Source organism: Falco naumanni, chromosome 1, assembly GCF_017639655.2.
Source record: "Falco naumanni isolate bFalNau1 chromosome 1, bFalNau1.pat, whole genome shotgun sequence".
NCBI lineage: Eukaryota > Metazoa > Chordata > Aves > Falconiformes > Falconidae > Falco > Falco naumanni.
Window position 1 is genome coordinate 106,338,642 of NC_054054.1, and position 22,912 is coordinate 106,361,553.

The following is a 22,912-nucleotide window of genomic DNA, read 5'->3' on the forward strand; positions in this document are numbered from 1 at the left end:
TGGAGAGGGGTGGTAGGCCCCGCCCTCCGGCTTGTCCCGCCCGGCGCGGCGCGGCCTGGCCCAGCGCGGAGCGGTGCGGCGGCAATGGCGGTGAAGGCGCTCAACCCCAAGGCGGAGGTAGCCCGTGCCCAGGCCGCGCTGGCGGTGAACATCAGCGCGGCCCGCGGGCTGCAGGACGTGCTGCGGACCAACCTGGGCCCCAAGGGCACCATGAAGATGTGAGGGAACCCCCTGCGCCTCCCCTCGGGGTTGGGGGGTGGGGCAGGCGCTTCAGTGCGCGGGCGGCCGTTACGGCCTGAGGAGACGCGCGAGGCGGGGGGGGCGCCCCGGGGGGCCGCCATGCGGCTGGGAACAAAGGCGGAGGCCGCCCGGCCGGGTGGGGCTGGCTGGGTGGGGAGGGAGCGGTGCGGGCCTAGGGCCGGCCACACGTGGCGGGGCCCGGGGGCCTGCTCACCCGCCTGGTGTCGCCCGCAGGCTGGTGTCGGGGGCGGGGGACATCAAGCTGACCAAAGATGGCAACGTGCTGCTGCAGGAAATGGTGAGCTGGTTCGTGCCCTGGCGGGGGTGGGCGCCTTGGGGGGCCGCGGGGGGGGTAGGGGGACAGGAGCCTGCTGGCATGGCCTTGGAGTGCCTGAGGCTGAGGGACAGCCACGTCCCCTGCTGCCCCCACCCTGTATTTCTGGGGTATTTGCCACAGTGCGTTGAGGGCACAATGCCCCTTGAGAGAGGGAGGTAGAGGAGTGCAGCTCGTAGATGGTGACTGAAGTTCGTGTGCTAGTTTAGCAAATTAAAAGGAAACGTGGGCTGTTGAAACAGTGATATTGGTGCTTCTGTCGCCTTCCGTTTTGCTTACAGAAAGCATACCTCCATATTTGCGTTGTACTGGAGCAGGCCTAAGAGCAGAGTTCCCCATGGGTGCATGGCTTGGGAAGTGTTTAAATCTGGGTGATGCTCACACCGCCTTCCCACCAAGTCTGGGGTTGTATCCCAGTATCCCCACTGTAGGGGTGACCATTACACGAGGGGGGTGGTACCGTCCCAACGCTTGCCACCGTGGGGTCTTGTGCTGGGGGTCGGTAGCACGGCTGGGCCCACCGTGGGCCCTGGATCCTGGGGCTGTCTGACTGAAGTGTGTCCCCAGCCCCTGGCTGGACATGGCCTGTTGGCACATGTGGAGTTACTACACTCCACTAGGTGTTGTAATTCAGCATAAGGTATTGAAGTTAATATACACAGTGATCTGGGCAGACAGGAAAAAAAAAATCATTAAATCTGTTCTTTCACACTAGGCATAGTACTTCAAAGGAAGTAATGATAAAAAGCTAAACGACAGTATAAATGGTTCCATCGGATTTTATCTCCCTCTAGTGCATTTATTAAGGATTGACCTTTTCAAATGCGAATACTGCTCTGTAGGTTCAGAGGCTTCAGCCTGTGTTGAAATACTCTTCAATCAGCTGTTGGAGATGCTAAGTGATGCATGTGTTCTTTATATTAAAAGGCTGACTTCTGTAAGTAAGCCCCGTGTGGTGGTTGTGAAGTTCAGCCAGGCAGGCATGATGCTTATAGCTAAAACACCGCGTGTACTGCTTAGCAGAGGAACTGGCAAGGAACAGACTAATTGAATGTTCTTTAGTTTTGTAAGAATGAGTAAAATAAATTGCCAAAGGAATAGTGAACCAGTTAGGGTTCTGATAGCACTGATAATGCAGAGATTCTTAAATTAGTGCTAAACCCGTAAGTTTCAGTACCAGCAACAGTCTTGTTGTGATGCTGCGTCCTTTGCCTAAAGGAGAAAAGAGCTCTGTCAAGTTCATGAGTTGAGGACTAGTTTGGGTGTTAGTGCTCAGCTTTCTTCTATATAGATGCATAATTGGAGGGGGGAAATGGTGTTACATGGATTAGTTAATTCAACTTTCTGTGAAAGTGATTGTTGGAGTTAGTTGGTGTTATTTGTTGAAAGCTGCTGAATTGACCTGAATCATGAAAACATCGCTGGTCCTTAAATACTTTGTTAGGCTGATTTCAGATTGCTTGCTTCCTGTACCAGTACAGTAAGACTTACTGCTCAGCTTATTTTTGTTTAGCAAATACAACACCCCACAGCCTCCTTGATAGCAAAAGTAGCAACAGCACAAGATGACATCACTGGAGATGGTACCACTTCAAATGTCTTGATCATTGGAGAACTCCTAAAGCAGGCAGACCTGTATATTTCTGAGGTATGTGCGCAGTATTTCTTTTGTATGTGAACAAGTTAAAAGCTTCATCTGAGACCATTCAGCTTGTTTTGTTTAATGCTTAATACTCAAAAGTCAAACATGAAAATGATCATAAATTTTTGCTTAAAATGAATACATCACAAAACTTGTAAAATGTGGAAAAGCTGGAGAAGAGGACTTAAAGACTTGTTCAAAATTAAAACCACTTGTTGTGGATACAGTAGCTATGAGTAGGGTTTTGTCTGATACCTCCTGTTAACTTCTGTCTGTTTTGTGTGAGGCGAAATGCTTCTTTTACTTGCATGTTAACAAGGAGATCCTCCATGCTAGTAGGTATTTTGAATATTGTAAATTGCAGAATAGGCATTCCTGTTGCACAGTGAACACCCAAGTGTGCTTTGTAGTTCCCTTGGTTTCAGTTCTGTGCTAGAATAATCTGTGCTTTTCCTCTGCATTGGAAGGATGTGCATTCCTTTTATATGTATTCAGAAGGACAGTACATTTTCTTGTCGCCGTAGGATGCATATTTCCTATGTTTTGATGTTACACAAAATGTTGAAACCAGAAGTTCTGCTTGTGAAAAAAGTACTGTTTCGTCTAATGATTTCCCTTCTTTCCTTGCATTAGGGTTTGCACCCTAGAATAGTAGCAGAAGGATTTGAGATTGCAAAGGAAAAAGCACTCGAAGTTTTGGAGCAGGTCAAAATAACCAAGGAAATGGACAGGGAGATCCTTATAGATGTTGCCAGAACATCCCTCCGTACTAAAGTTCACACCGAGCTTGCTGACATCCTAACAGAGGTCAGTGTGTGTGTCTGTTCTGCCTCTGTGTGAAGAAGTCCAGGTTTCAAAGTGCTGCAATTGTTACTTGAGTGAAGGGTAAACAGAAAGATAGGAACTTGCACTTTGGAAGACTAATGGTCAATTGGGGTCTTTTTTCCCCCCTGCTCTATTCTAGGCTGTGGTAGATTCTGTTCTGACAGTCAGAAAACCAGATGAGCCTATTGACCTCCACATGGTAGAGATTATGGAGATGAAGCACAAATCAGAAACTGACACAACGTAAGTAATGAGTATCCTTGAGCTTCAGTTTAATGGTTCCTGATGTTTGAGTAGTCCATGGAGTTTTGGTTTATTTTTAGAACTTGGGTGTCCTAAAGCTACCCTGGAAAAGTTGTTAGGGAAGGGGTGAAAGAAAGTCAGAAATACAGTTTTCAGCCATAAATTGTCTAGAAAGCAGAAGTTTCACAGTCATTGAACTGAATTCTTTGAGAAGAGATTTTTGAGTAGCAGAGCAATGCTGACTTAGACTTTACATAACAATGTTCAATACTGTTTTTCTTAATAATAGTGTCTGTGGTTTGATTATGCTTTAGGCTTGTGTCTCTGTTCCCTACAAGTGAAAAACAGGATGTGATAAATGGAAACTGGATTGTAGTCATGTAGTTGGATATTCCATAGGCTTTATATTTAGCTCTGTGGCATGGATGAATTCTGCGCTAGCTTTCCTCAGTAGCTAATGCAGTCAGACACTATGCCAGAATAAATTCCTTTTTCACACTGGTTGGTGTGCTTTCTATATGAGAATGGGCATGCCATTGGAAGTGGGATACATAATGGTTTTTTGCTCCCAAGTGCACAGGCAGTTTGTGTTGAATCGGTTGCACTGTTGGTTCTCTGACTAGTCTGGACTTCCATGAAACGCATTATCTTCTGTTTGTGTATGTTGACACACCAAACATTTTTTGTTCTTTCAGGCTGATCAGGGGGCTGGTTTTGGATCATGGTGCTCGTCATCCAGACATGAAGAAAAGAGTGGAAGATGCTTATGTTCTTACTTGCAATGTATCTCTAGAATATGAGAAAACGTAAGTACACAGCAACAAAGTGAGGAGCAGAGAATGCTCCCATCTTAAAAGACTTTTATTTAAGGTGAACTTAAATAAGAGCTCAAAGGATTGCACAGTCTTCTAGAGCAAGGCAGGTAGTGTAGAAGGTGGAATAGAAGCAGTGATGCTCCTGTTTTTTTTGGAAAACGGAAGCTGGTGGCTGAGAAAATCTTTCTGAGAGGCCGAGGATCGCAGTGGCTTTTGTTTTGTTTCATTGAAGAAAGGCTGGAAGTCCTTTCTTGGACATAGTTTTATATTCTAGAGTGAACACGTAACTATACCTAAAAGCTCGCTCAGTTTCCAGTGCATGCCTTGTTTCTTGCAATGGAAAATCTGTGAACTAGGGAGCAGGATCAACTATATGTTGCATGCTGGTTTGGCTGGGGTGGGGGACAACGACTGTTTTGTTTTTCTTCAGAATGTTGCTGAAAGGCTTGATCCTTATGCTTAAGGTTATTTCTACAGCAAAGAGGATAACTTTTTGTATTTTTTCTCCTTCAGAGAGGTGAGCTCTGGATTCTTCTACAAAAGCGCTGAAGAGAGAGAGAAGCTAGTGAAAGCAGAAAGAAAGTTCATTGAAGACAGAGTGAACAAAATCATAGACTTGAAAAGAAGAGTGTGTAGCGATTCAGATAAAGGATTTATTGTGATCAACCAAAAGGTGAGGTGAATGGTATAACTAACTAGAAAAGTTATTTGAGATGCTGGCTTTCCTGGCAAGCCACCTGCAGTTTGACTTGCTTTGTGCAGTTCTTTAGACAGAAATAGCTAAAGTTATGCATATATTTCAAAATACATCTGCCTACAGTTCTTACTTGAGATCTTCTTTGAGCCCTGAGGAAGAACTTACTAGTACAGAGAGAAGGTGGTCTTAGCTTTTTCTTTACCCTGATGGTCACTTTATTTGTTTCTAGGGAATTGATCCATTTTCCTTGGATGCACTTGCGAAAGAAGGAATAGTTGCTTTGCGAAGAGCTAAAAGGAGGAACATGGAAAGGTCAGTTACTGGGGAGAGAAGAGGGTAAGATAACTTGTTCTTCCAAAGTCAAGCCATGAGTCAAGTCTGGCTTGAGTCCACCTTTAAGGACTTGCACTGGAAAGCAATCTCTCCAGCTCTCACTGGTGTAACTTAAGGTAGTTTGTACAAACTGTAGCAATATCAGTTGAGCACACTGGGTGATGTAAGAATTTGAACTATGTATATGCTTCACATGCAGTCACCTTAGAGGAGACCTATTTTTGCAAGTTTCATTTTTGTGCAGAGCTCTTTCATGAACAGAAACAAACTGTTCCAAGCCTAGCAAGTATGGCCTTCTGCATGCTGAGACACTGTTGTGGTGTTAGTGACTTCAGATGTTACTTAATGCAAAGCAAGTGCTGAGCTGTACATGTTCTCTCTCAGATTAACCCTTGCCTGTGGCGGTACTGCCATGAACTCTGTGGAAGATCTCACTCCTGACTGCCTGGGACATGCAGGCCTTGTCTATGAGTATACACTGGTAAGTACGACTCGGCTTTCGGCTGAAGGCAGGTTAAACATGCCTCGCTTGATGCCAGCTTTTCCTTTGATGTGCCTGTGGGTTTCTTAAGTATTTTAAGAGCTATACTGGAGCGTGAATAAAGGCTGGTGGCATCTCACATCCCATTGTCCCCTTCTGTGTGAACACCTACCTGGATATTGCCTTTGTCATAGTGTATTTGCCCATTATTTCTGTATCATGCTTTTAATATCTGTAAAATTGAGAAAATGGAAAGAAAGTTACTGCTTCTCGTAGCTTCTTGAAGTGCTGTTAGTGCAGAACTGAATCTGAAACTGGCTGTTCAATTTTTAATTTTTAATTACGCGTATATGTTGACTAAGGAAAGCTATGATGTAAATTCATAACTTTGTTTTTTATAGGGTGAAGAGAAATACACCTTCATTGAGAAATGTGACAACCCCCGCTCTGTTACCCTGTTGATCAGGGGACCAAACAAGCATACGCTCACGCAGATCAAGGATGCAGTAAGAGATGGTCTGCGTGCCGTTAAAAACGCTATTGAGGATGGTAAGTCCCACCTTTGTTTAGTAACATCAAGGTTCTTCTGTTGAAACTAGTCTCAAAAGGTGTGAATTTTGTATTGGCTCCCTTGGTATCCAATGCAGTCTGGCACTGAGCTAGGTGCATTTCAATGTGAAGTGCTTTTAGTTACTCTTCCTACACCTTGTATTTTACAAGCAGTTGGCAACTGTGTTGAGCACTTAGGTGATCAGATACAAGCTGTCTTTCTGAGGATGAGGGAAGAGACCAAACTGCACTAAAGATTAACTGTTTAAATTGAAATAGGTGCTTATTGTGAAGTCTCAGTATCGAATTTTCCCTTGCAGGATGCGTGGTTCCAGGGGCAGGTGCACTAGAGGTGGCAGTAGCTAATGCTCTTGTTAAGCATAAACCTAACGTAAAAGGAAGAGCCCAGCTTGGAGTTCAAGCTTTTGCTGATGCGCTGCTCATCATTCCAAAGGTATAATGACCTCCTGAGTAAAGTGGCTTTAAAGCCTGCGGAGGCCCATTGCTTTTCCTGCTGGAGGTCTCTTTTAACTAACAACATGAAATTATGTCTGTTCTGTCAAAGGTTCTTGCTCAGAACTCCGGTTACGATCCCCAGGAAACACTAGTGAAGGTTCAGACGGAACATGCCGAATCGGGGCAGCTCACTGGGGTTGATCTGAACACTGGTAAGAACTTTCTAAATTCTTACGAAGCGCCATGCCATTAAACTGTCATGATTCGGCTCAATGGAGAATAAAGTTGTTGTGCGTGCTGAAAGCTATATATCTTCTTTTAATAAAGAGCAGTGCAGAATGCCTTGGCAGGTGTCCTGTTGGGCAGTTGTGGCATGCTCTAGTACTTAAATGTTTTAAGTTTTCGTGAAGATAAAGCCCGCGGTAGTGGTGTGTTAGATGTAGCAGTAATATCAGATATCGGAGAGTGGAAAGTGTTACACTTACGTGGACTGGTTATTTAAAGTCTGTTTAACTTTCTTTGGTAGGTGAGCCAATGGTAGCTGCAGCAGCTGGAATCTGGGATAATTACAATGTCAAAAAGCAACTGCTTCATTCATGGTAAATGTTCCGGTATTTTCGCTTTAAAAAGTGGTGGGTGTCTGATCGTTGAAATGGATAGAATATTGTGGAATGGAGGGGTCCCGTGTAGAGGAAGCTGTCTTGAGAGGCAGAAATGAAGCTGAGTCTGAACTATGTCAAAACTGCTGTTCTAACACCACTTACTTAACATTTCTAGCACAGTGATCGCTAGCAACATTCTTCTGGTGGATGAAATCATGCGAGCTGGAATGTCCTCTCTTAAAGGCTGAGGTGGATCAGCTGTTGTCGTTGGTGGTCGGCTCTGGCAGTGCCCTGTGAGATGTCTTCAGGGAATCCACCCCAAGGTGCTTTCCTTAGCTGGAATGGATTCTCCCAGTGATGGAGGTTACTTTGCTGTAATGAGCAGCCCCTTTTTGGTAAATGTGGTCACTCAAAATACTAGCAATTCATTCACATATTTGGCTCTAAAAATCAGTTATTTATTTTTGATTTCACTGGAGCATACAACTGAAGTTGCTTTCCTTTTTACCCAATAAACTGTTATGTTCTGTGCTTTACATGTGTCTGTTATTTAAAACTTTACCTCCCTTGGGCCAAGGTTTTGAAGGTTCTGCAATCCATTTGTAGTTTTGTAGCTGCTTATGAATTAAGCTGGGTGAGTTTACCTACTGCAGAGTGGTTTCAACTGTTGCATGTTGTCATCCTTGTAACTGGCACATTTTTAATGCTGCTGCTGTGGACTTGTAACTTGGGGACAACTCACAATGCAGCCGATCTAGGCAGAGCTGTGGCTGTGGGTCAAGCCCGTGTGGAGTGGTGGTGGGGCTTGGGGCAGGGGAGCTGGTTCCCTCTGGCCCTTTTAACCTGATTTAATGTGATTTGGGCTTCAGCAGGCAAGAGTCTCCTTCCCTGGTCACAGGTGGCTGGCTAAGTGGCTACAAAATAACCTTTTTATTATTTTCTTAAAAGAGAGCCCTTCAGCTGTGAGACCTTGCCTCAGGTCGCTGGTGGCTTGGTTGCCCCTGCAGCGGGCACTTATCCAGCCTTTGCCTGTCCTGGTTTAGCTTTGCACCTGCCCTGTTCCCCACGGAGCCACGGCTGACCAACCAGTCTGCGCTGAGTAATTTTACACCAAGGGGGAAAGAGTCGTTTACAGCCCAGGGGGGCTGAGGTGGCCGCTGTGTAAGGGAGGGAGCAAACCTGGGACCCCAGTAAGGGGAGCAAACTGGGGCTCCTGGGTCTGCCTGCCGGGGCTCTGGGACCCGTTAGAACACTGAGATAAGCGCGAGGCTTAACGCAGTGCCGCCTGCTGCCCGCGCCTCTGGGAGTTTCCGGGAAATGCCCCGCGGGCTGCCTGGGTACCAAGGGCTTCCCCGGCCCCCGCCTCGGGCACGGACTACGAAAGTCTCTAATTAATTAGCCCTGAAGCCCCGCGAGCGGCGCTGCCCCTCCGTGCCCACGCGTGGTGCTCGCAGCAGGAAGCGCTTCCGCCCGTCCGCAGCTGCTTCCGGGTCGGGGCGGCGCCTTCCGGCGGGGAGCGGCCCGTCTGAGGCCGGCGGCGCTGCATGCCCTGGCATGGCGGCCGCGGCGGTGGTGGGGCTGGCGCTGCTGGCCTGCTGCGGACCGCTGCGGGGGGGCTGCGGGGGGGAGGCCCCAGCGGGTGAGGCCTGCGGGGGGGAGGGCCCCGTGGGTGAGGGCCCTGTGGGTGAAGGCCCCATGGATGGGCCTACATGGGTGAAGGGCCCGTGGGTGAGGTGGGTGAGGCCCCTGTGGGTGAAGGCCCCGTGGGCGAGGCCTCTGTGCATGGGCCTACATGGGTGAAGGCCCCCGTGGGTGAGGCCTACATGGATGTAGGGCCCCGTGGATGGGCCTACATGGGTGAAGGGCCCGTGGGTGAGGCCCCCGTGGATGTGCCTACATGGGTGAGGGGCCCTGTGGGTGATGGGCCCCGCTAGGTGAAGGTCCCCCTAGGTGAGGGGCCCCGTGGATGGGCCTACATGGGTGAAGGTCCCCATGGATGGGCCTACATGGGTGAGTAGGCCCTCGTGGGTGAGGCCTACATGGGTGAAGGTCCCCGTGGGTGAGGCCTGCATGGGTGAAGGGCCCGTGGATGGACCTACATGGGTGAAGGCCCCTGTGGGTGAGGCCCCCATGGGGCAGCACCCACTAGCCCTCCCACAGGATCCCCATTTCTCCTCCCCGCATGGGGCCCCTCTGGAGCTGCAGCAAACCGTCAGCTGGCAGGGGCTGCCGTGCTGCCTCGCCTGGCTGGAGCCCTGCTTTTCCCAAGGGAGACACTGAAAATGTGACAGGATGTTATAAACCTTGTTATCCAACAAAAACACGGACCCAACAGTGAAAGACCTCACAGTTTTCTTACCTTTCAGCACCTGGGGAGGATGACAGCATGGTGCGGCTGCCAGGCGGGACCTTTCAGATGGGATCTGGCTCCCCAGAGAAGAGGAATGAAGAGGGGCCCGTCAGGGAGGTGACGGTGAAGCCATTTGCTGTTGACAAATACCCTGTCACCAACAGAGATTTCAGGTAAGCGCGGAGGTTTGGCACTGCTGCCTCACAGGGGCTCGGGGAGCACCAGAGTGTGGGTGCTGGGTCTTGGGCTGGCTCCCGTGGCCCGAAAGCCAACGCTTGGGTGCTCCCAGCCCTTTCATTAAAACAAAAAAAAAGCTTGTCAGTAATAAATCATCTCTGTGGGTGCAAGCTGAAGCAATTTACCAGCATAGCTTGCAAATTTTTCCCTTTTTATCTTTTTTTTTTTTTCCTCCTTTTTTTTTTCTACTTTCCCCCCTCCCCTTTTTCTCCTTTTCCCCTGTCCTTTTCTCCTTTCCCCCCTGCAGCTTAGGCAATGGGGAAACAAATGGGACAGAAGCAGGGTGAGATTATTTGGTACATGGCATTTTTTTGCGTTTTGGGGATGTGTAACTAACGGCAGCCATAGGCTTTAGTGGCTTTGAAGGGATTTTTGATCTGTGCAATTGTCACATTTCATGGTAGATGAGAGCGCAGGGTGAGTTTACCTGCATAGGTAACGTAAAAACATTAGATCTGTGAACAGTTGCAAATCAGACAGTTTTATCTGTTAAACCTACGACTGGAGCTGTGCTGGGAGGAGACGGGACTCTCCCACATGGGGTGTTTTTTTTAGTTTTTTTATGTTTTGCCATGCTCTGAACTTGTTGTGTGTGCAGACTGCTATATTTGGTGGTGTGACTCTTGAAGATGCCTGAGCATGTTATATTTATGCCAGGGAGTTTGTTAGAGAAAAGAAATACAAAACAGAAGCCGAAGCGTTTGGCTGGAGTTTTGTCTTTGAGGATTTCGTGTCTGAAGAGCTGAAAAAAAAAGTCACCCGAAAACTGGAGGTAAATCTAAATCCCACGGGGATGAGTTTCAGTGATGATGATGCAATGGTATTTCTGATCACATCCCTGTTTGACCTCTCTGTTTTAATTAAAGAAAAAAAAGTAGGAGGGGAGATCCTTGCTGGTATTGCTTTCCACTGAGTAACAGCTATCTCTCAGCGCAGAGCCTGGCCATTCTCAGTGAGTTTTCTTTAGTCTTGGGTTGTTTTGCTTTTGAAACTAACAGCAGGGTTGAGCCTGGGTTGATTTATGGTGCTCCTCTGCTTACATCTTCTCCAAACACTGCTAGGCTGGACTCACGAGATGCTCCAGTGAGCAGGGAGAGAGCAAAGTATGTTTCAAAGTACTTTATTAATCAAACCTTAAAATAGAAAAACTAAAGAGCATGGGCTTCTTGATCTGTTTTCACTTTTAAAAGCAGATGCCTCTGCTCTGTTGGAAAGCACTATCAAAATGCCCATGATAACCCAGCTCAAATGGCAGCGTTTAATATTTCCAGACTAACAAGCGCTCTTTTTTACCCACGCTTGCTGTAGGATGGTGTTGGAGGGGTGTCACCAGTTTGGCTTTAATCTGGTGTCGTTTCTTTCCCAGTCTGCCCCTTGGTGGCTGCCCATTGAGAAGGCTTTTTGGCGACAGGTGAGTAAAAACCCGATGTGGCGAGTCCTCTCCATGCTGGCAGCATGCACATTAGTGTGTGCTGAGCCTGATCAACCAAAAATGGGGAAAAAAATAGCATCCCTGATCGCTGTACATTCCCTGCCTTGGTCGGTTCTATCCTTTACTCCCTTTTTAATTGAAAAGTTTATAAAATCAATTACAGTCTGTTTGATGCAATTCTTTCCAGCCTGCAGGTCCTGGCTCCACCATAAAGGACAGGCTGGATTACCCCGTGCTGCACGTCAGCTGGAATGACGCACGGGCGTTCTGCGCCTGGAAAGGGAAGAGGCTCCTGGCGGAGGAGGAGTGGGAGTTTGCTGCCAGGGGAGGACTGGAGCGTATGTACCACAAGCTCTGACCTTTTTTCCAAACCAAGGCATTGAGTAACGTTAGTTCTACCAGATCCAAACTTCCATCCAGCGCTGTTTTCAGAGGTTAATCTGGGGGGCTGAACCACTTTTTTGGCCTGGGAGTTGTATTAATAATCATAATTTAGGAAGGAGTGGCTTATCTGTGGTCTTAATGTGTCCTCCTAAGCAAAGCATTTCTGCCAGCTAAAAACATCATTTCTTGGGTTTGGGGCAAGGAGTGACCCACACATTGATGGTGGCATAAAGCAGCTGATGGGATCACTGCAGGACTCCCTGGCCTGACCGATGGTTTGTGAAGGGAAGCTGTTGCCAATTCCCTTCTCTCCTCTCCTCCTTGGCAGTGTCCGTAGGGATTAGACCGACAAGCCTCATTCATATAACCCTCTCTGTGTCCCGAGCTGAGCAGAAAAGGACAGTCATAAAAGCCTGGTTAAAAATACACAAGTGCAGAGGCTGGAGTGACATGGGGGTAACGAGTGGTTTTTTCTCCTTGGCAGAAAGGATGTATCCCTGGGGAAACAAGTTTCAGGCAAACCGTACAAATCTGTGGCAGGTAAGATCCTAAAAGTCATCCCATTTACACTGAGCTCTTCTGAGGGCGCTGTTTAACTTGACCACAGAGTGTGCCTGGCTGCCCAAGCAGGCGGCGTGGTCCTGGGAAGCAACGCAGGGTACCAAAATTCTGCACCCTTAGAGGGAGCAGCCTCAGCCCAGCTTCCCACGGAAACCAGGATTTCAGTGCTTCCAAGAATTCATACGTAACCAAAAATTCACATGTAAATGTGTTTGGAAAGGGAGTTTGGGAAGAACTGTAGATGGTTGATCTCCTCCCTCGGCCAGAAGGGCTGCATAGTTAATTTGCAGTGGAGAGTTATTTCCATTATTTGGGTGTAACACAGTCCTGTGAAGAGCAGGACTTCATGTCATCTCCATGGTGACCCTTTGCTCAGAGTCATCTTTCTTCTCACAGGGCAATTTCCCAAGGGTTGACACAGCTGAAGACGGTTATCACGGTGTCTCGCCAGTGGCAGCGTTCCCTCCTCAGAACAGCTATGGTACGGAGCAGGCATCCCCACCCTGGTTTGGGGGATGGCATCGCATTCCTAAATTAACACTAATTATAAAATCCTGCAGCTGTGGCAGCGTTTCAGATATGATGTGGGATCACGTCAGCATCTCGATACGGTAACTGAGCCCGGCAAAAGCATTGGTGGTTGTTACTGAAGTTGCCTGACGTGCACCTGGTGCGCTTCGATGCACCAAACCACCCCCTGCTCTGAATCAGAAGTCGGTTATCTTGCACTTCAGTGTGATTTACCCGACAATCCCGAGCATATTGTTTTGAGGGCAGCGGATGCCATGCCCTCATGCAGGTGGGAAACGATGAGGTGTGTTAAAAGGTCCACTTGTAAACTGGGCTCAGTTGGAAATACAGTGAAGAGCTTCTGGTTCCCAGTCTCACCATTAAACCATGCTCTTACAGCAGTGCTTTGAGCGTTGTGCCCCCTCCCACACACCAAAGTGCTTTTGCAGCCCTTGTAAATGTGCTCTTTCAATCCTGATGCAAACCCATGTGTGTCTCAGGGCTCTACGACCTGCTGGGCAACACCTGGGAGTGGACCGCATCGGAGTACCTGACTCCGGGGCTGTCATCAAGGCAGCGCGCTCAGAACATGCAGGTCCTGAGAGGTGCCTCGTGGATTGACACTGCAGACGGGTCTGCAAATCATAAAGCTTGTGTTACAACCAGGTAGGTCTGGGCAATGCCCAGGCGCTCTTTCGCAGTGTTTTCTTCTGCCTTGGGTTTATTTGGAAGGGGGTTTTAAAATTAAAAGACATTGGTTTGTTCCTACTCGATTTTTCTGAGAAGCAGTTTGGAAAACATACTACACGTACTGCTAAAAATCTTCCTGATACAAATACGTTCCAAATTGCTTCTCAAATCGTATATTTTCCACCAAGTATTTAGAATTAAATGCTTTTCTTGAAGGTATTCAAGGGAAGTGGAAGGCATTTCTTGTCTGTTATAGAGGGTTACATTAAAGGATGTCAGCGTTAACTAGGAAGGATCACTAATTTTCGGTCTTTTTTTTTTTTTTTCCCCCCTCCTCCCCTGTGAGAATGGGGAACACGCCAGACTCGGCGTCTGACAACCTCAGCTTCCGCTGCGCTGTCGACATCCCGCCTGCCACAGCCAAAAAAAGCCGGACCAAACCCGAGCTGTGAGCAGCTCACGTGAGAGGACCTGAAGGCATTTTCTCCTGTGGAGATGAACCCCCAGCAGTCACTGTCATTAAAGCCAGACAGTTTTTTAAATTAAAATACTTTCAGCTAAAACTCCTTTCCGTGCTAGGGCATGTGGGCAGGAGCAGCGATTGGGAATGGCAGGCAGGGTGGGGTGTCTTTAATGTCCTTTTGATGCGGTAGATACTACAGCTCTCCTTTTGTGTCCATTTTAAATAAGCAGAGGGGTGAGTGTGGCACCGGGCCAGAGCTGCTCTGACCCCAGCCCCAGCCAAAGGCAGCAAACACCCACAGCCCCCCCATGAGTGCCGGCATGGGGCTGCCATGAGGGGCAGCTGCCTGGGGGGAAATGCTGGGGGCACGTCCCTATAAGGGGGACTTGTACATCGGTCCCCATCTCCTCAGGAAGTCCCAGCTTTGTACCACCTGCTGAGCCTTCCCAGAAGTGAAACAAGGCCCCTTTACCGACCCTTGAGCAGTGGCAAAATGATGTGTGTGCTCTTTTCCAAGTGCATATGTGACACTAACAGTGACCCGCCTCTCCCAGGTGTTGCAACCAGCACAAAGGCCCTACAAACCAGCTGGGCATGAGCTCTGCCACCAAAACCTGACTGGAGCAGCAGCCCCAAGCAAAGGGGTGGGTGAGGACTTTGCTCTGGGTACTGCTCATCCCTCCTCCACCAGTGACTGCCCCAAAGGGTCCCGCTCTGGTGCTGGGCTCACCCGGGTTGGAGCCTTCCCTGTCGGGAGCTGCAGCTGTTGCGAGGTGGCTTCTGCCAACCACTCCCTTGCAGCGGGGCAAATCACAACTGTCTGCTGGGTTTGTGTTTGCACCTGACCTAAGGCCAGTGAAAGAAAAGAAAAATCACCAGTAGGTTTTCAAAGATTTTACTCGCCTTAAATCTGAGAAAACTCATCAGCTTACGCAGCAGTGATCAAAACAGCCCTTCCTCTGCTGCCAGGGTCAGCAAAATAGCCTTGCAGGTGTTCTCGAAGAGGGCAGCTCTATTCTGCGCCTCCCCCTTCTTCACCCAGTGCCGGTAGGTCCTGAAGGCACAGGCATCGATCAGCTTGCGGACAGGCTTCAGGGCATACGGGTCTCGCACCACCAGCTCCCTGGTGACAGACTTGGCCAGCCGGTACTGGTAGTAAATCCGGACGGATGCCAGGACGGTCAGGCAGATCACCTGCGGCACGAGGGGAACAGGCTGGAATTCGTGGCCAGTGCTACAGTGGGACCAGATCAGCCCCAACGCACCCCACGCAGCTGCTGTCGGGGTGGAGGAGTCAGGAGGCAGCCCGGCTACTGGCATGGGTATTTAGTCCCGTGTGAGCAGTATGAGCCTTTTCCAAGTGTGCCCTTAACATCAAAACTGCGGGTCAGTCCTAAATGTGTCACCTAATGCCACTTGGGGTCTCTCTGTGCTGCCCTAACAACTGGCTATAGGGAAGGGAAAGGATTCCTCCATCAACTTTTGCATCATCTGATGCATCCATGTGATGTTAACCTCATTGATTTCCCCTTAGAAGTGATCTTTTTCTTTTTTCATAAAATCACAGAAGGATTTGGGTTGGAAAGGACATTAAGGACCACCTAGTCACAAACCCCTGCCACAGGCAAGGGACACCTTCCACCAACCTGGGCTGCTCCCAGCCCCATTCAGCCTGGCCCCGAACAATTCCAGGGATGGGGCACCCACAGCTGCTCTGAGCAACCTGTGCCAGCGCCTCGCCACCCTTACAGTCAAGAACTTCTTCCTAATATCTAATCTAAATCTGCCCTCTGTCAGCTTAAAGCCATCACCCCTTGTCCTATGCCTGCATGCCCTTGTAAAAAGCCCCTCTCATTTTCTTGTCAGCCCCTTTAGGTACTGGCAGGCTGCTGTAAGGTCTCCCCGGAGCCTTCTCTTCTGACAGAACCACCTCAAGTCTTAATTTTTTTTTAGTGGGGTGGGAGGCAGGTTTTTCCCTTATTTAATTCCCTTCAGTGAAAAAGCCCTTGGGAAGTACCAGAAAGTAAGCACAACGGCACTCAGAGAAGGATCTCTACCCAGGCTGCCGCATCCTGCCGAAGCCCAGGTCCATCAGCCTTGCTAAACACCCAGTTTCTCTCAGCTCCAATGGGAAACCCATCCCACCGCTCGGCTCCCAGGCTCACGGTTGGGGCGCTGAGACACTCCACACAAACCTCACCTTGAATTTCCGGAAGGGGCTGAAGTGCCGGACCTCCTCCACATCGTACTGCTGGAAGAAGGGGTGGGCCAGCGCCTCGCCAGCTGTGTACCGCTGCCGTGGGTCCACCACCAGAAACCGGGAGATCTGCAGGAGGGCGCCAGCTCAACCTGGGGTATCCCAGGTGTCTGCAAACCCCTTCCCAGCTTTCCCCCATCCCTAAGCACCTACCAAATCCTTGACGGTGTCCGAGCGGTCATCCCACTCTGGGGAACCGAATTGGTAATCCCCATTCATGATCATCCGTAGCATCAGCATCTGCTTGCGGTGCCAGAAGGGCGGCGAGCCGGCCAGCAGGGTGTACATGATCACCCCGGTGCTCCACCTGCGGGCAGCCCAGCCACACTCTCCAGCCCCAGCTGGCACCCGGCAGGCACCCGGCTGGATCTGCACCCCAGGGGTGGCTGGATGCCTCCCCTAGACCGCGACTTACTGGCCTACACGTGGCTTTGCCTCCCTGGAAAACCAGGAGGAAACTGCCCTACAGGGTGTCTGATGAGGGAGAGCCCTGATGGATAATGAGGAGCAAGGGCTGGGGTTGGTGGTTTTGGGTTGAGCTGATGCAGAGCTGCTCCCTGGGGTGCTGCAGGAAGGAGCTGTGAGTTGGAGGTATTTGCCTTTTCTTGTTTTTCTTGGGCTTTTTTAGGGGAGGGTGGGATACGGTGGTGCCAGTGAGGGTGGGTGTTCTGGGACTGTCTCAGCTTCAGACCTGAGCCTGAAGCCACCAGAGATGGTGGCAAAGTCCCTGCAGGGTTCTGACAGGCTTTCCTGAGCTGGCTGCTCTCTCCGGGCTGCCTTGGGTTCATGTCTTACTACTGAGTACATTTAAAAACCTCTGTCTCGGAGCTGATTTTTACAAACAGAAAGTGTTGCTTTCCCCCCTCCCAGACAGGGCAAAGCAGGGAAGCAGGGCTGTCCCTAGGCTGCTTTTCCCCCAGCTCTGTGCCAGAGCCCCCAGGTCACCAGGACAGCCCCTCCCAGCCCCTGAGGTTGTTTTTCAGCAATAAAATTCCTTCCTGGCACCTTCTCTGGGGGAGCAGTGGCTGGACTTTTCCAATGTGTGTTTGGTCATTTAATTCCTTTCAAACACTCAAGTGGGTCCCCCCATACGCACAGCTCTGTGTGTGCTCAAACTGCGTGTTTTGGGAGCAGCCTGAGGGACAAGGTGGGAAGGCAGGTGTCACACTCACATGTCGACCTCCTTCCCGTAGCCTTGGTGCTCATCATCCATGGAGCACTGCAGGATCTCGGGGGCCAGGTAGCCAGGCGTGCCGCAGATCTCTGCAAAGACAGGGCAAAGCATCCCCCTGAGCCACCCTAGAGGACTTGCGCCGTCCCTGCCCTTCCCCTCAAGCAGTCGGTGAGGGGGGACCTGGATCTCTTTGCAGTGCTGGTGCCTGCAGGGAGTAACTGCAACTTGCGTGCATCTCGCTGGTGACCTTCCTTGGTGAATTATAGTGGCTAAAAAGGGAGTGAAGATAGCGATGCGCATGCTGGTGGGAGGGGATGCCCGTGGCTCTTGGCAGGGTAGGAGTTGGGAAAAACCCTCAGTGTTTGTCAGTGAATGGACGGGGTGATGAGGATCAACCGGAGGAAAAAAAAAGTGGAAAGAATAGGATGGTTTCCCTAATGGGAAGCAACTTCTCTGTGGCAAGGAGCGTGGTGTGGAGGCTGTGCACAGGCAGGGTTGGGCTTGTGTGTGAGCCGGAGGGCACCCCAAGCCGACAGGCACCGATCTGCACCCACAGCAGCCAGACCAGCCCCAAGGAGACGGTGGGGTTGGAGAGTCTGCCGATCGCCGTGCACGCTGCAGCAATGGGGTGACCACAGGCCAGCCCAGCATCACCCTCGCCTTGCCATCCTCCTACCTTTGAGCTTCTCGTTCTCATGCAGCTGGCAGGAGAAGCCAAAATCTGTCAGCTTAATGTTCATGTCGTCATCCAGGAGGATGTTCTCTGGCTTCAGGTCTCGGTGGACAATGTTGATGGAGTGGAGGTACTCGATCACTTCCAGCAGCGCACGCATGATTTTCCTGGGGATGGGTGACAGCATCACTCCTAGCCCGAATGCCCACTGGCACCACAGTCCCGGGGATGGGGACAGGGACCACGCAGCTCAGGCTGCTATTTTTCCCATGAGTGCCATGCTGGCTGCAAGGACGTCCTTTGAACCCACACTGCTTTTGCAAGGTGATTTTTTTCAACCATCTGCATCTGGCCTTACCTGGTTTCCTTCTCGCTCAAAGTGACTTTCTCGGTGAGGTAGTCAAAGAGCTCCCCTCTCTTCATCCTGCATGTGGGAGGAAAAACAGAGGCAGGCAGCCACTGAGCTGCAACAGCAAACCAGCCCCAAGCCCCTGGGGAGGACTGCCCAGGGTTGCTGCCTCTTAACAGCCCAGGGCACCCATTGCTCAAAATAATAAGCCAAGTTTTTAATAATAAGGGGTAAAAAATGCCTACGTATTGCTGCAAAATACCAGGTGAGAGGAGGAAAGGCTGTCCCCAGAGAGAGCATGTTTCAGATGGGACAGGGCTCTCCTGATGCCATCCCCCTCTGCTGATACCATCGTGCTGCCCCAGCGTCAGCAGTCATGGCGTCATGCACACCCTGGTCCTGCCGAGCATATAAATAACCCGCAGGGACGCAGGATGGCTCCCACCAAAGGTTAAAGGGAAACCTGAGCAGTGCTGAGCCGCTGACGGAGGGGAAACGCTGCTGGCAGCAAGGCTGCGACGAGCTGGCTCGCAGCAATCCAGGCTTGTTTCTACCTTAAGCAAGAGCTGGTTGTCCCCCTACTTGGCCCTGTCTGAGCCATAAAAAGCTGGGGTGAGTGGTGGGTGGCCATCTGCAGGGCAGGGAACGGGCTTGGGGAGATGATGCTGGGGTGATGGACAAGCTGGTACTTACAGGTCAAACACCAAGAAGAAGAAGGTGCTGGATTCATAGCTGTCCTTCAGCTGGACTGCAATAAAACACGGGGGCTGTGAGCACAGCATATAGCATGTTCCTGTCTATTCATGGGCCAAAAATTGCTGATCTAATTGCATTAATGAGGAGTTGATCTTCACCAGTGTTTGGTTGGGTGACACCTGGGCACTGCTGGCATGTGCATGGAGGTAGAGCAAATGATGCTCCAAGCAGGTGCCCTGTGCCACATTAGGACCATCGGAGAGCTGATCCTCCAGGGATTTCACCCCAAAACCCCTTCCTGGGGACACCCAGAAGAATAAATGGAGCAGAAAATGCCCTGATGCTCAAGAGCCTGACTTACTGACGTTGGGGTGGCCTGATACTTTCCGGAGAATGTCAATCTCTTTAGTGGTGGCTTCTCGCAGTTCCTGCACCTCCTTGGGGGATATGTTACCTGCCGTGATGTCGATAATCTTCACGGCATACTCTTGCTGGGTGGTTTTGTGAATGCACCGACGGACGACGCTGCTCACCCCCCTGCCAGGGACAACACAGACAAGGTGGGACTCGCCATGTCCCCCCACCCAGCCCACCTTCACAGCCATGCCATCAGCACCTGGGCTGGCTGGTGTTTTCATGCACCAGTGGGTCTGGCTGTTGGTTTAGGAGAGAAGATTTTGAGCTGATGCAAAGTGCTGCTCCATGCTATTTTTAACCCCATGCTGCTATGGGCCCTGGTCATATCAGTTTCCCGGGGACACTGTTCCTATCGGGTACTGGAGTACGTGAAATCACAGTTTGTTACAAACAAGCTTTACCTGCCCAAAACCTCCTTAGGCTCATATTTTTCATAAAACTCCTTGGATGAGTTCCAGTCTGGTAGGTCGTCTTCCTTGGTCATCTCTGGCTCCTATCTGGCAGCACCCTGGGCTTGTCTGCTGGCAGAAAGGGGCTGCAAGAAGAAAAAGCGAGTATGGGCGCTCGCTGCAGCCGGGGCAGGGACCCTCAGTCCCTTCCAGAGGAGAAAACATTGAGGAGGAGGATCCTGGACCGCACATCAAAGGGGCTATTGTGCTGGTTGGAAAAGCAAAGCTTTGCCCTCAGGACCCTGTGGAGATCCCCTTGAGAACAGCAGACATCCCACTGGATGCCCTGTAGCCCCGGGAGCAGAAGCAAGCTGGCTGGGGCCAAGGCTTTGGGAAGCACCGCAGCGCCTCAAAACCTCGTCCCTTCCTGCAGAGCACCCACATCCAGCACACAGGGCATCATCCTCCAGCTCCTACCCTGTGCTGAGGGCTACGTCACCTTCTCCTGGTTCTTCCCACTTGGGAAAGCAACTGAATTAATTTTTTTGAGACGCCGCTGGGAGGGCTCGGTCAGGGAGAGCACTGGGGGCGGGGGGGCAGTGGCTGAGCTGCACCCTAAGCTCACGAAGGCACACAGCAGCAAGGCGATGCTGGCACAGCATGGCCAAAGGTAGGAGCACCCTCCAGAAACATCGCCCCACGCCACCACCACCCAACGGCCCCTCCAAAGCACTGAAACCTGCCTTGCCTTTTTTTTTCCTCCTCTTCTGCTTTTTTTCCTGATTATTTTTAAGACAACAAAGTTGTCTGGAACAGTTTGGCTGAGGATAGGAGGAAAAAAAGGAAAAGGAGAAGCACTAAGATGGGAAAACAAGCGGTGCGGGGGGCTTGGCAGGTCAGGGTGCAGGCAGGGAGCCGGGTGCCTGGGGACAGCCGGTGCTGTGGGGTCAGCCAGGGCAGAGCCAGCCTCAGGACAACAGCTGAGCGAGCTTCCTTGGCCACACGGGTACAGCTGCCAGCAGCCTCCAGAACTCCTGAAGGGTGTTTGTTGGTTTGGGTTTTCTTGGCATGTGCTGCCACTGCTGGAAGAGGAGCAGCGTGATGGTATTTTGAAAGGGGGTGTGTGGGAATAATTAGTACTCCTGAACCCTAATTTTCCCCAGCGTTTCCCTGTGAGCCCTGCAAACGGGACATCCTCAGCTAGTTCCCATGCCCGGCGTTGCTGAAATCTTGATTCTGCAGGTCCAGCTGCTCCGCAAACATACAGAGAGACCAAGCAGTTACCATGGAAAGCAGCTCTTAAAAGATTGGGCAGCAAAATTGTCACTTTGGGGTGACAGTTTGTTGCTGGAGAGGGACAGTAGGTGGGCAGGAGAGCCCCGATACTGTGGTTTGCCTTTGCCCTTCTCTCCAAGGTGGCAATTGCTCTGCCAGGCAGGCTGGCATCTCTGTGTGCGTTTTAAATCTTATTATCAATGCGCATCTCCCCTGATCTGGTTATGAGCACTCGTGCCATATTTCTGGTGCCTGCCTGCCTGCTGCTGGGAGGGATGTCTAACAAGGGCTGGAGCATCTCCAAACAGCCATGAGTTTAATTTAATTTAATTTATAAAACTTCAGCTGTTGGAAACTATGCCAAACCAAGGCAGGGCTGAAGTTATAAATGAGAAGCAGGATCAGGTAGTAGGGAAAATAATTCCAAGGTGGGGAAGAACCGGCAACTTTGATTATTTTTTTTTTCTGGGTTTGTTAGGGTTTTTTTTCTTTAAATCAAAGTCCTGGGGGCTGGTGTTGCAGGGAAGGGCTGGAGGCCATGGAGCATCCCCAGGAGGAGCCGGGGGCCTGTGTGCCCACTTCTGGGAGCAAAGAGCCCAGGAGCTGGCTGAACCCATCCCAGCACTGCGCAAGCAGCCGAGGGCACTGACCGGATTTGTTATCAGAGCTGTATGGGCTCCGTGGGGGGGAAAGGGGGGGAAAGGGGGCGAGGGGGGGAAGGGGGTCGGGGGGAAAAGGGGGCAAGGGGGGTGAAAGGGGGGAAAAGGGGGGGTTGGGGGGGAAGAAGGGTTTGGGGGGAAACGGGGTGGGGGCAAAGAGGGGAAAGGGGGGTTTGGGGGGAAATGGGGTGGGGGGGGAAAGGGGGGGAGAAGGGGGGGAGAAGGGGGGTCGGGGGTGTGTGTGGGGGGAGGAAAGGGGGGGAGGAGGGTTCAGGGGAAACGGGGTGGGGGGAAGGGGGGGCGGAGGGGGAGGGGAGGCGGAGGAAACGGGGTGGGGGGTGAAGAGGGGTCAGGAGAAGGGGGAAAGGGCGTCGGGAGAAAGAGGGGGGAGGAAAGAGGTCGGGTAAAGGCAGTGGGGGGAGGGAAGGGGGTCGGGGGAAGGAGGGTGAGGGGGGGAAGGGGGAAGGGGGCCGGGGGCTCTGTCCTGAGGCAGAGCAGCAGCAGCGAGAAGGCCGGGCCCCGCAGCGTGCGGGGGGTCTCCCTCGGTAACTGCCCAACAACGCGCAAACGGTCCCCGGGTCCGTCCCGCCGGCTCCAGCCGCTCGGCGCTCAGGCCAGCGCGGGGGCGCCGCCGCCAACACCCCCACCGCCCCCGGCCCCGCCGCAGCCCCGGCGAAGCCCCCCCGTCCCCCCGCGGAGCCCCCGGGGCGCTGGGCCGGGGCCGGGGGGTGCGAGGTGCCCGGCAGTGCCCACCCCTCAGCGCCGCCCGCCCCTCAGGCGCCGCCCGCCCGGGCCGGGCCCCGCCAGCGCCGGGGCCTCACCTGGCTGCGGGGCGCCGCGTCCTGGGGCCGAGGCCTGGGCGCTGCCAGCTGCCGCCGCGGCTGCCCGGACTAAAATAAAGCGCGACGCGAGCTGGCAGCCGCGGCGGGCGGGCGGCGGGGTCGCTGCGGTGGGGGGGGGCCCGCGCCCCCGCCCCGGGCAGGGCCGGCCACGGGAGCCGCCGGCGGCCGCGCTGGGGAGCGGAAGAGCCGCGCGGCCGGGCGGGGGGGGGGCGACACTTCCTCCGCCGCCGTTAACCCTTCCCTGCGCGGGGCGGCCGGCGCGCCGGGGGGGGCTCGTCCCGACCCCCCCGTGGCCGGGTCCCTCCTCCCGCTTCGCCCGCCCGGGTGCCGCCGCTGC

General features: G+C 51.8%; 3 protein-coding genes and 2 non-coding genes across 7 annotated transcripts; 4 read left to right on the plus strand and 1 right to left on the minus strand.

Annotated features, from left to right (window-relative positions):
- Positions 1–16: 16 nt before the first annotated feature.
- On the plus strand, positions 17–7,753 carry CCT6A (chaperonin containing TCP1 subunit 6A). Its single transcript, XM_040614874.1, has 14 exons — positions 17–218; positions 475–538; positions 2,088–2,222; positions 2,850–3,023; positions 3,181–3,284; positions 3,980–4,090; positions 4,613–4,772; positions 5,026–5,108; positions 5,514–5,610; positions 6,012–6,159; positions 6,480–6,613; positions 6,725–6,827; positions 7,142–7,214; positions 7,393–7,753. Exons 1-14 carry the CDS (start codon positions 85–87, stop codon positions 7,463–7,465), a joined length of 1,593 nt encoding a protein of 530 aa, XP_040470808.1. The 5' UTR covers positions 17–84; the 3' UTR covers positions 7,466–7,753.
- Positions 2,595–2,726, plus strand: LOC121082800. The gene has a single exon (XR_005826129.1). It is a non-coding gene; the product is annotated as a small nucleolar RNA SNORA22 (small nucleolar RNA).
- On the plus strand, positions 3,704–3,837 carry LOC121082798. Its single transcript, XR_005826127.1, has one exon. It is a non-coding gene; the product is annotated as a small nucleolar RNA SNORA15 (small nucleolar RNA).
- A 960-nt stretch (positions 7,754–8,713) lies between the features above and the next one.
- On the plus strand, positions 8,714–13,944 carry SUMF2 (sulfatase modifying factor 2). Of its 3 annotated transcripts, none has more exons than XM_040614899.1 (9): positions 8,714–8,856; positions 9,584–9,740; positions 10,462–10,576; positions 11,171–11,215; positions 11,424–11,574; positions 12,105–12,160; positions 12,578–12,662; positions 13,192–13,357; positions 13,728–13,944. In XM_040614899.1, the coding sequence occupies exons 1-9, from the start codon at positions 8,772–8,774 to the stop codon at positions 13,831–13,833; spliced, it is 966 nt and encodes a 321-aa protein (XP_040470833.1). In that variant the 5' UTR covers positions 8,714–8,771; the 3' UTR covers positions 13,834–13,944. The 3 variants fall into 3 exon arrangements, with proteins under 3 accessions (XP_040470833.1, XP_040470826.1, XP_040470837.1); XM_040614892.1 differs by lacking the exon at positions 8,714–8,856 and adding an exon at positions 8,912–9,029; XM_040614903.1 differs by lacking the exons at positions 8,714–8,856; positions 10,462–10,576 and adding an exon at positions 8,912–9,029 and having other exon boundaries at positions 11,113–11,215.
- A 779-nt stretch (positions 13,945–14,723) lies between these two features.
- PHKG1 (phosphorylase kinase catalytic subunit gamma 1) lies at positions 14,724–22,735 on the minus strand. Its single transcript, XM_040614880.1, has 10 exons — positions 22,555–22,735; positions 19,812–19,945; positions 19,355–19,530; positions 18,991–19,045; positions 18,307–18,372; positions 17,952–18,115; positions 17,274–17,364; positions 16,255–16,408; positions 16,045–16,170; positions 14,724–15,038 (listed from the first exon to the last, which is right to left on the minus strand). The coding sequence occupies exons 2-10, from the start codon at positions 19,892–19,894 to the stop codon at positions 14,787–14,789; spliced, it is 1,167 nt and encodes a 388-aa protein (XP_040470814.1). The 5' UTR covers positions 19,895–19,945; positions 22,555–22,735; the 3' UTR covers positions 14,724–14,786.
- Positions 22,736–22,912: the final 177 nt, after the last annotated feature.

Bases quoted from the DNA above. Each gene is read 5' to 3' on its own strand.
- CCT6A (XM_040614874.1), top strand. From the start codon at position 85: ATGGCGGTGAAGGCGCTCAACCCCAAGGCGGAGGTAGCCCGTGCCCAG. The intron at 6,160-6,479 runs GTAAGTCCCACC...TTTCCCTTGCAG, and splicing joins TAAAAACGCTATTGAGGATG to GATGCGTGGTTCCAGGGGCA. The intron at 6,614-6,724 runs GTATAATGACCT...GTTCTGTCAAAG, and splicing joins CGCTGCTCATCATTCCAAAG to GTTCTTGCTCAGAACTCCGG.
- SUMF2 (XM_040614892.1), top strand. From the start codon at position 8,927: ATGGGTGAAGGGCCCGTGGGTGAGGTGGGTGAGGCCCCTGTGGGTGAA. The intron at 10,577-11,170 runs GTAAATCTAAAT...TTTCTTTCCCAG, and splicing joins AAGTCACCCGAAAACTGGAG to TCTGCCCCTTGGTGGCTGCC. The intron at 13,358-13,727 runs GTAGGTCTGGGC...CTCCCCTGTGAG, and splicing joins AAAGCTTGTGTTACAACCAG to AATGGGGAACACGCCAGACT.
- PHKG1 (XM_040614880.1), bottom strand. From the start codon at position 19,894: ATGACCAAGGAAGACGACCTACCAGACTGGAACTCATCCAAGGAGTTT. The intron at 18,373-18,990 runs GTAAGTACCAGC...TCCCACATGCAG, and splicing joins TTCTTCTTGGTGTTTGACCT to GATGAAGAGAGGGGAGCTCT. The intron at 16,409-17,273 runs GTGAGTGTGACA...GGCTGCCCGCAG, and splicing joins TACGGGAAGGAGGTCGACAT to GTGGAGCACCGGGGTGATCA.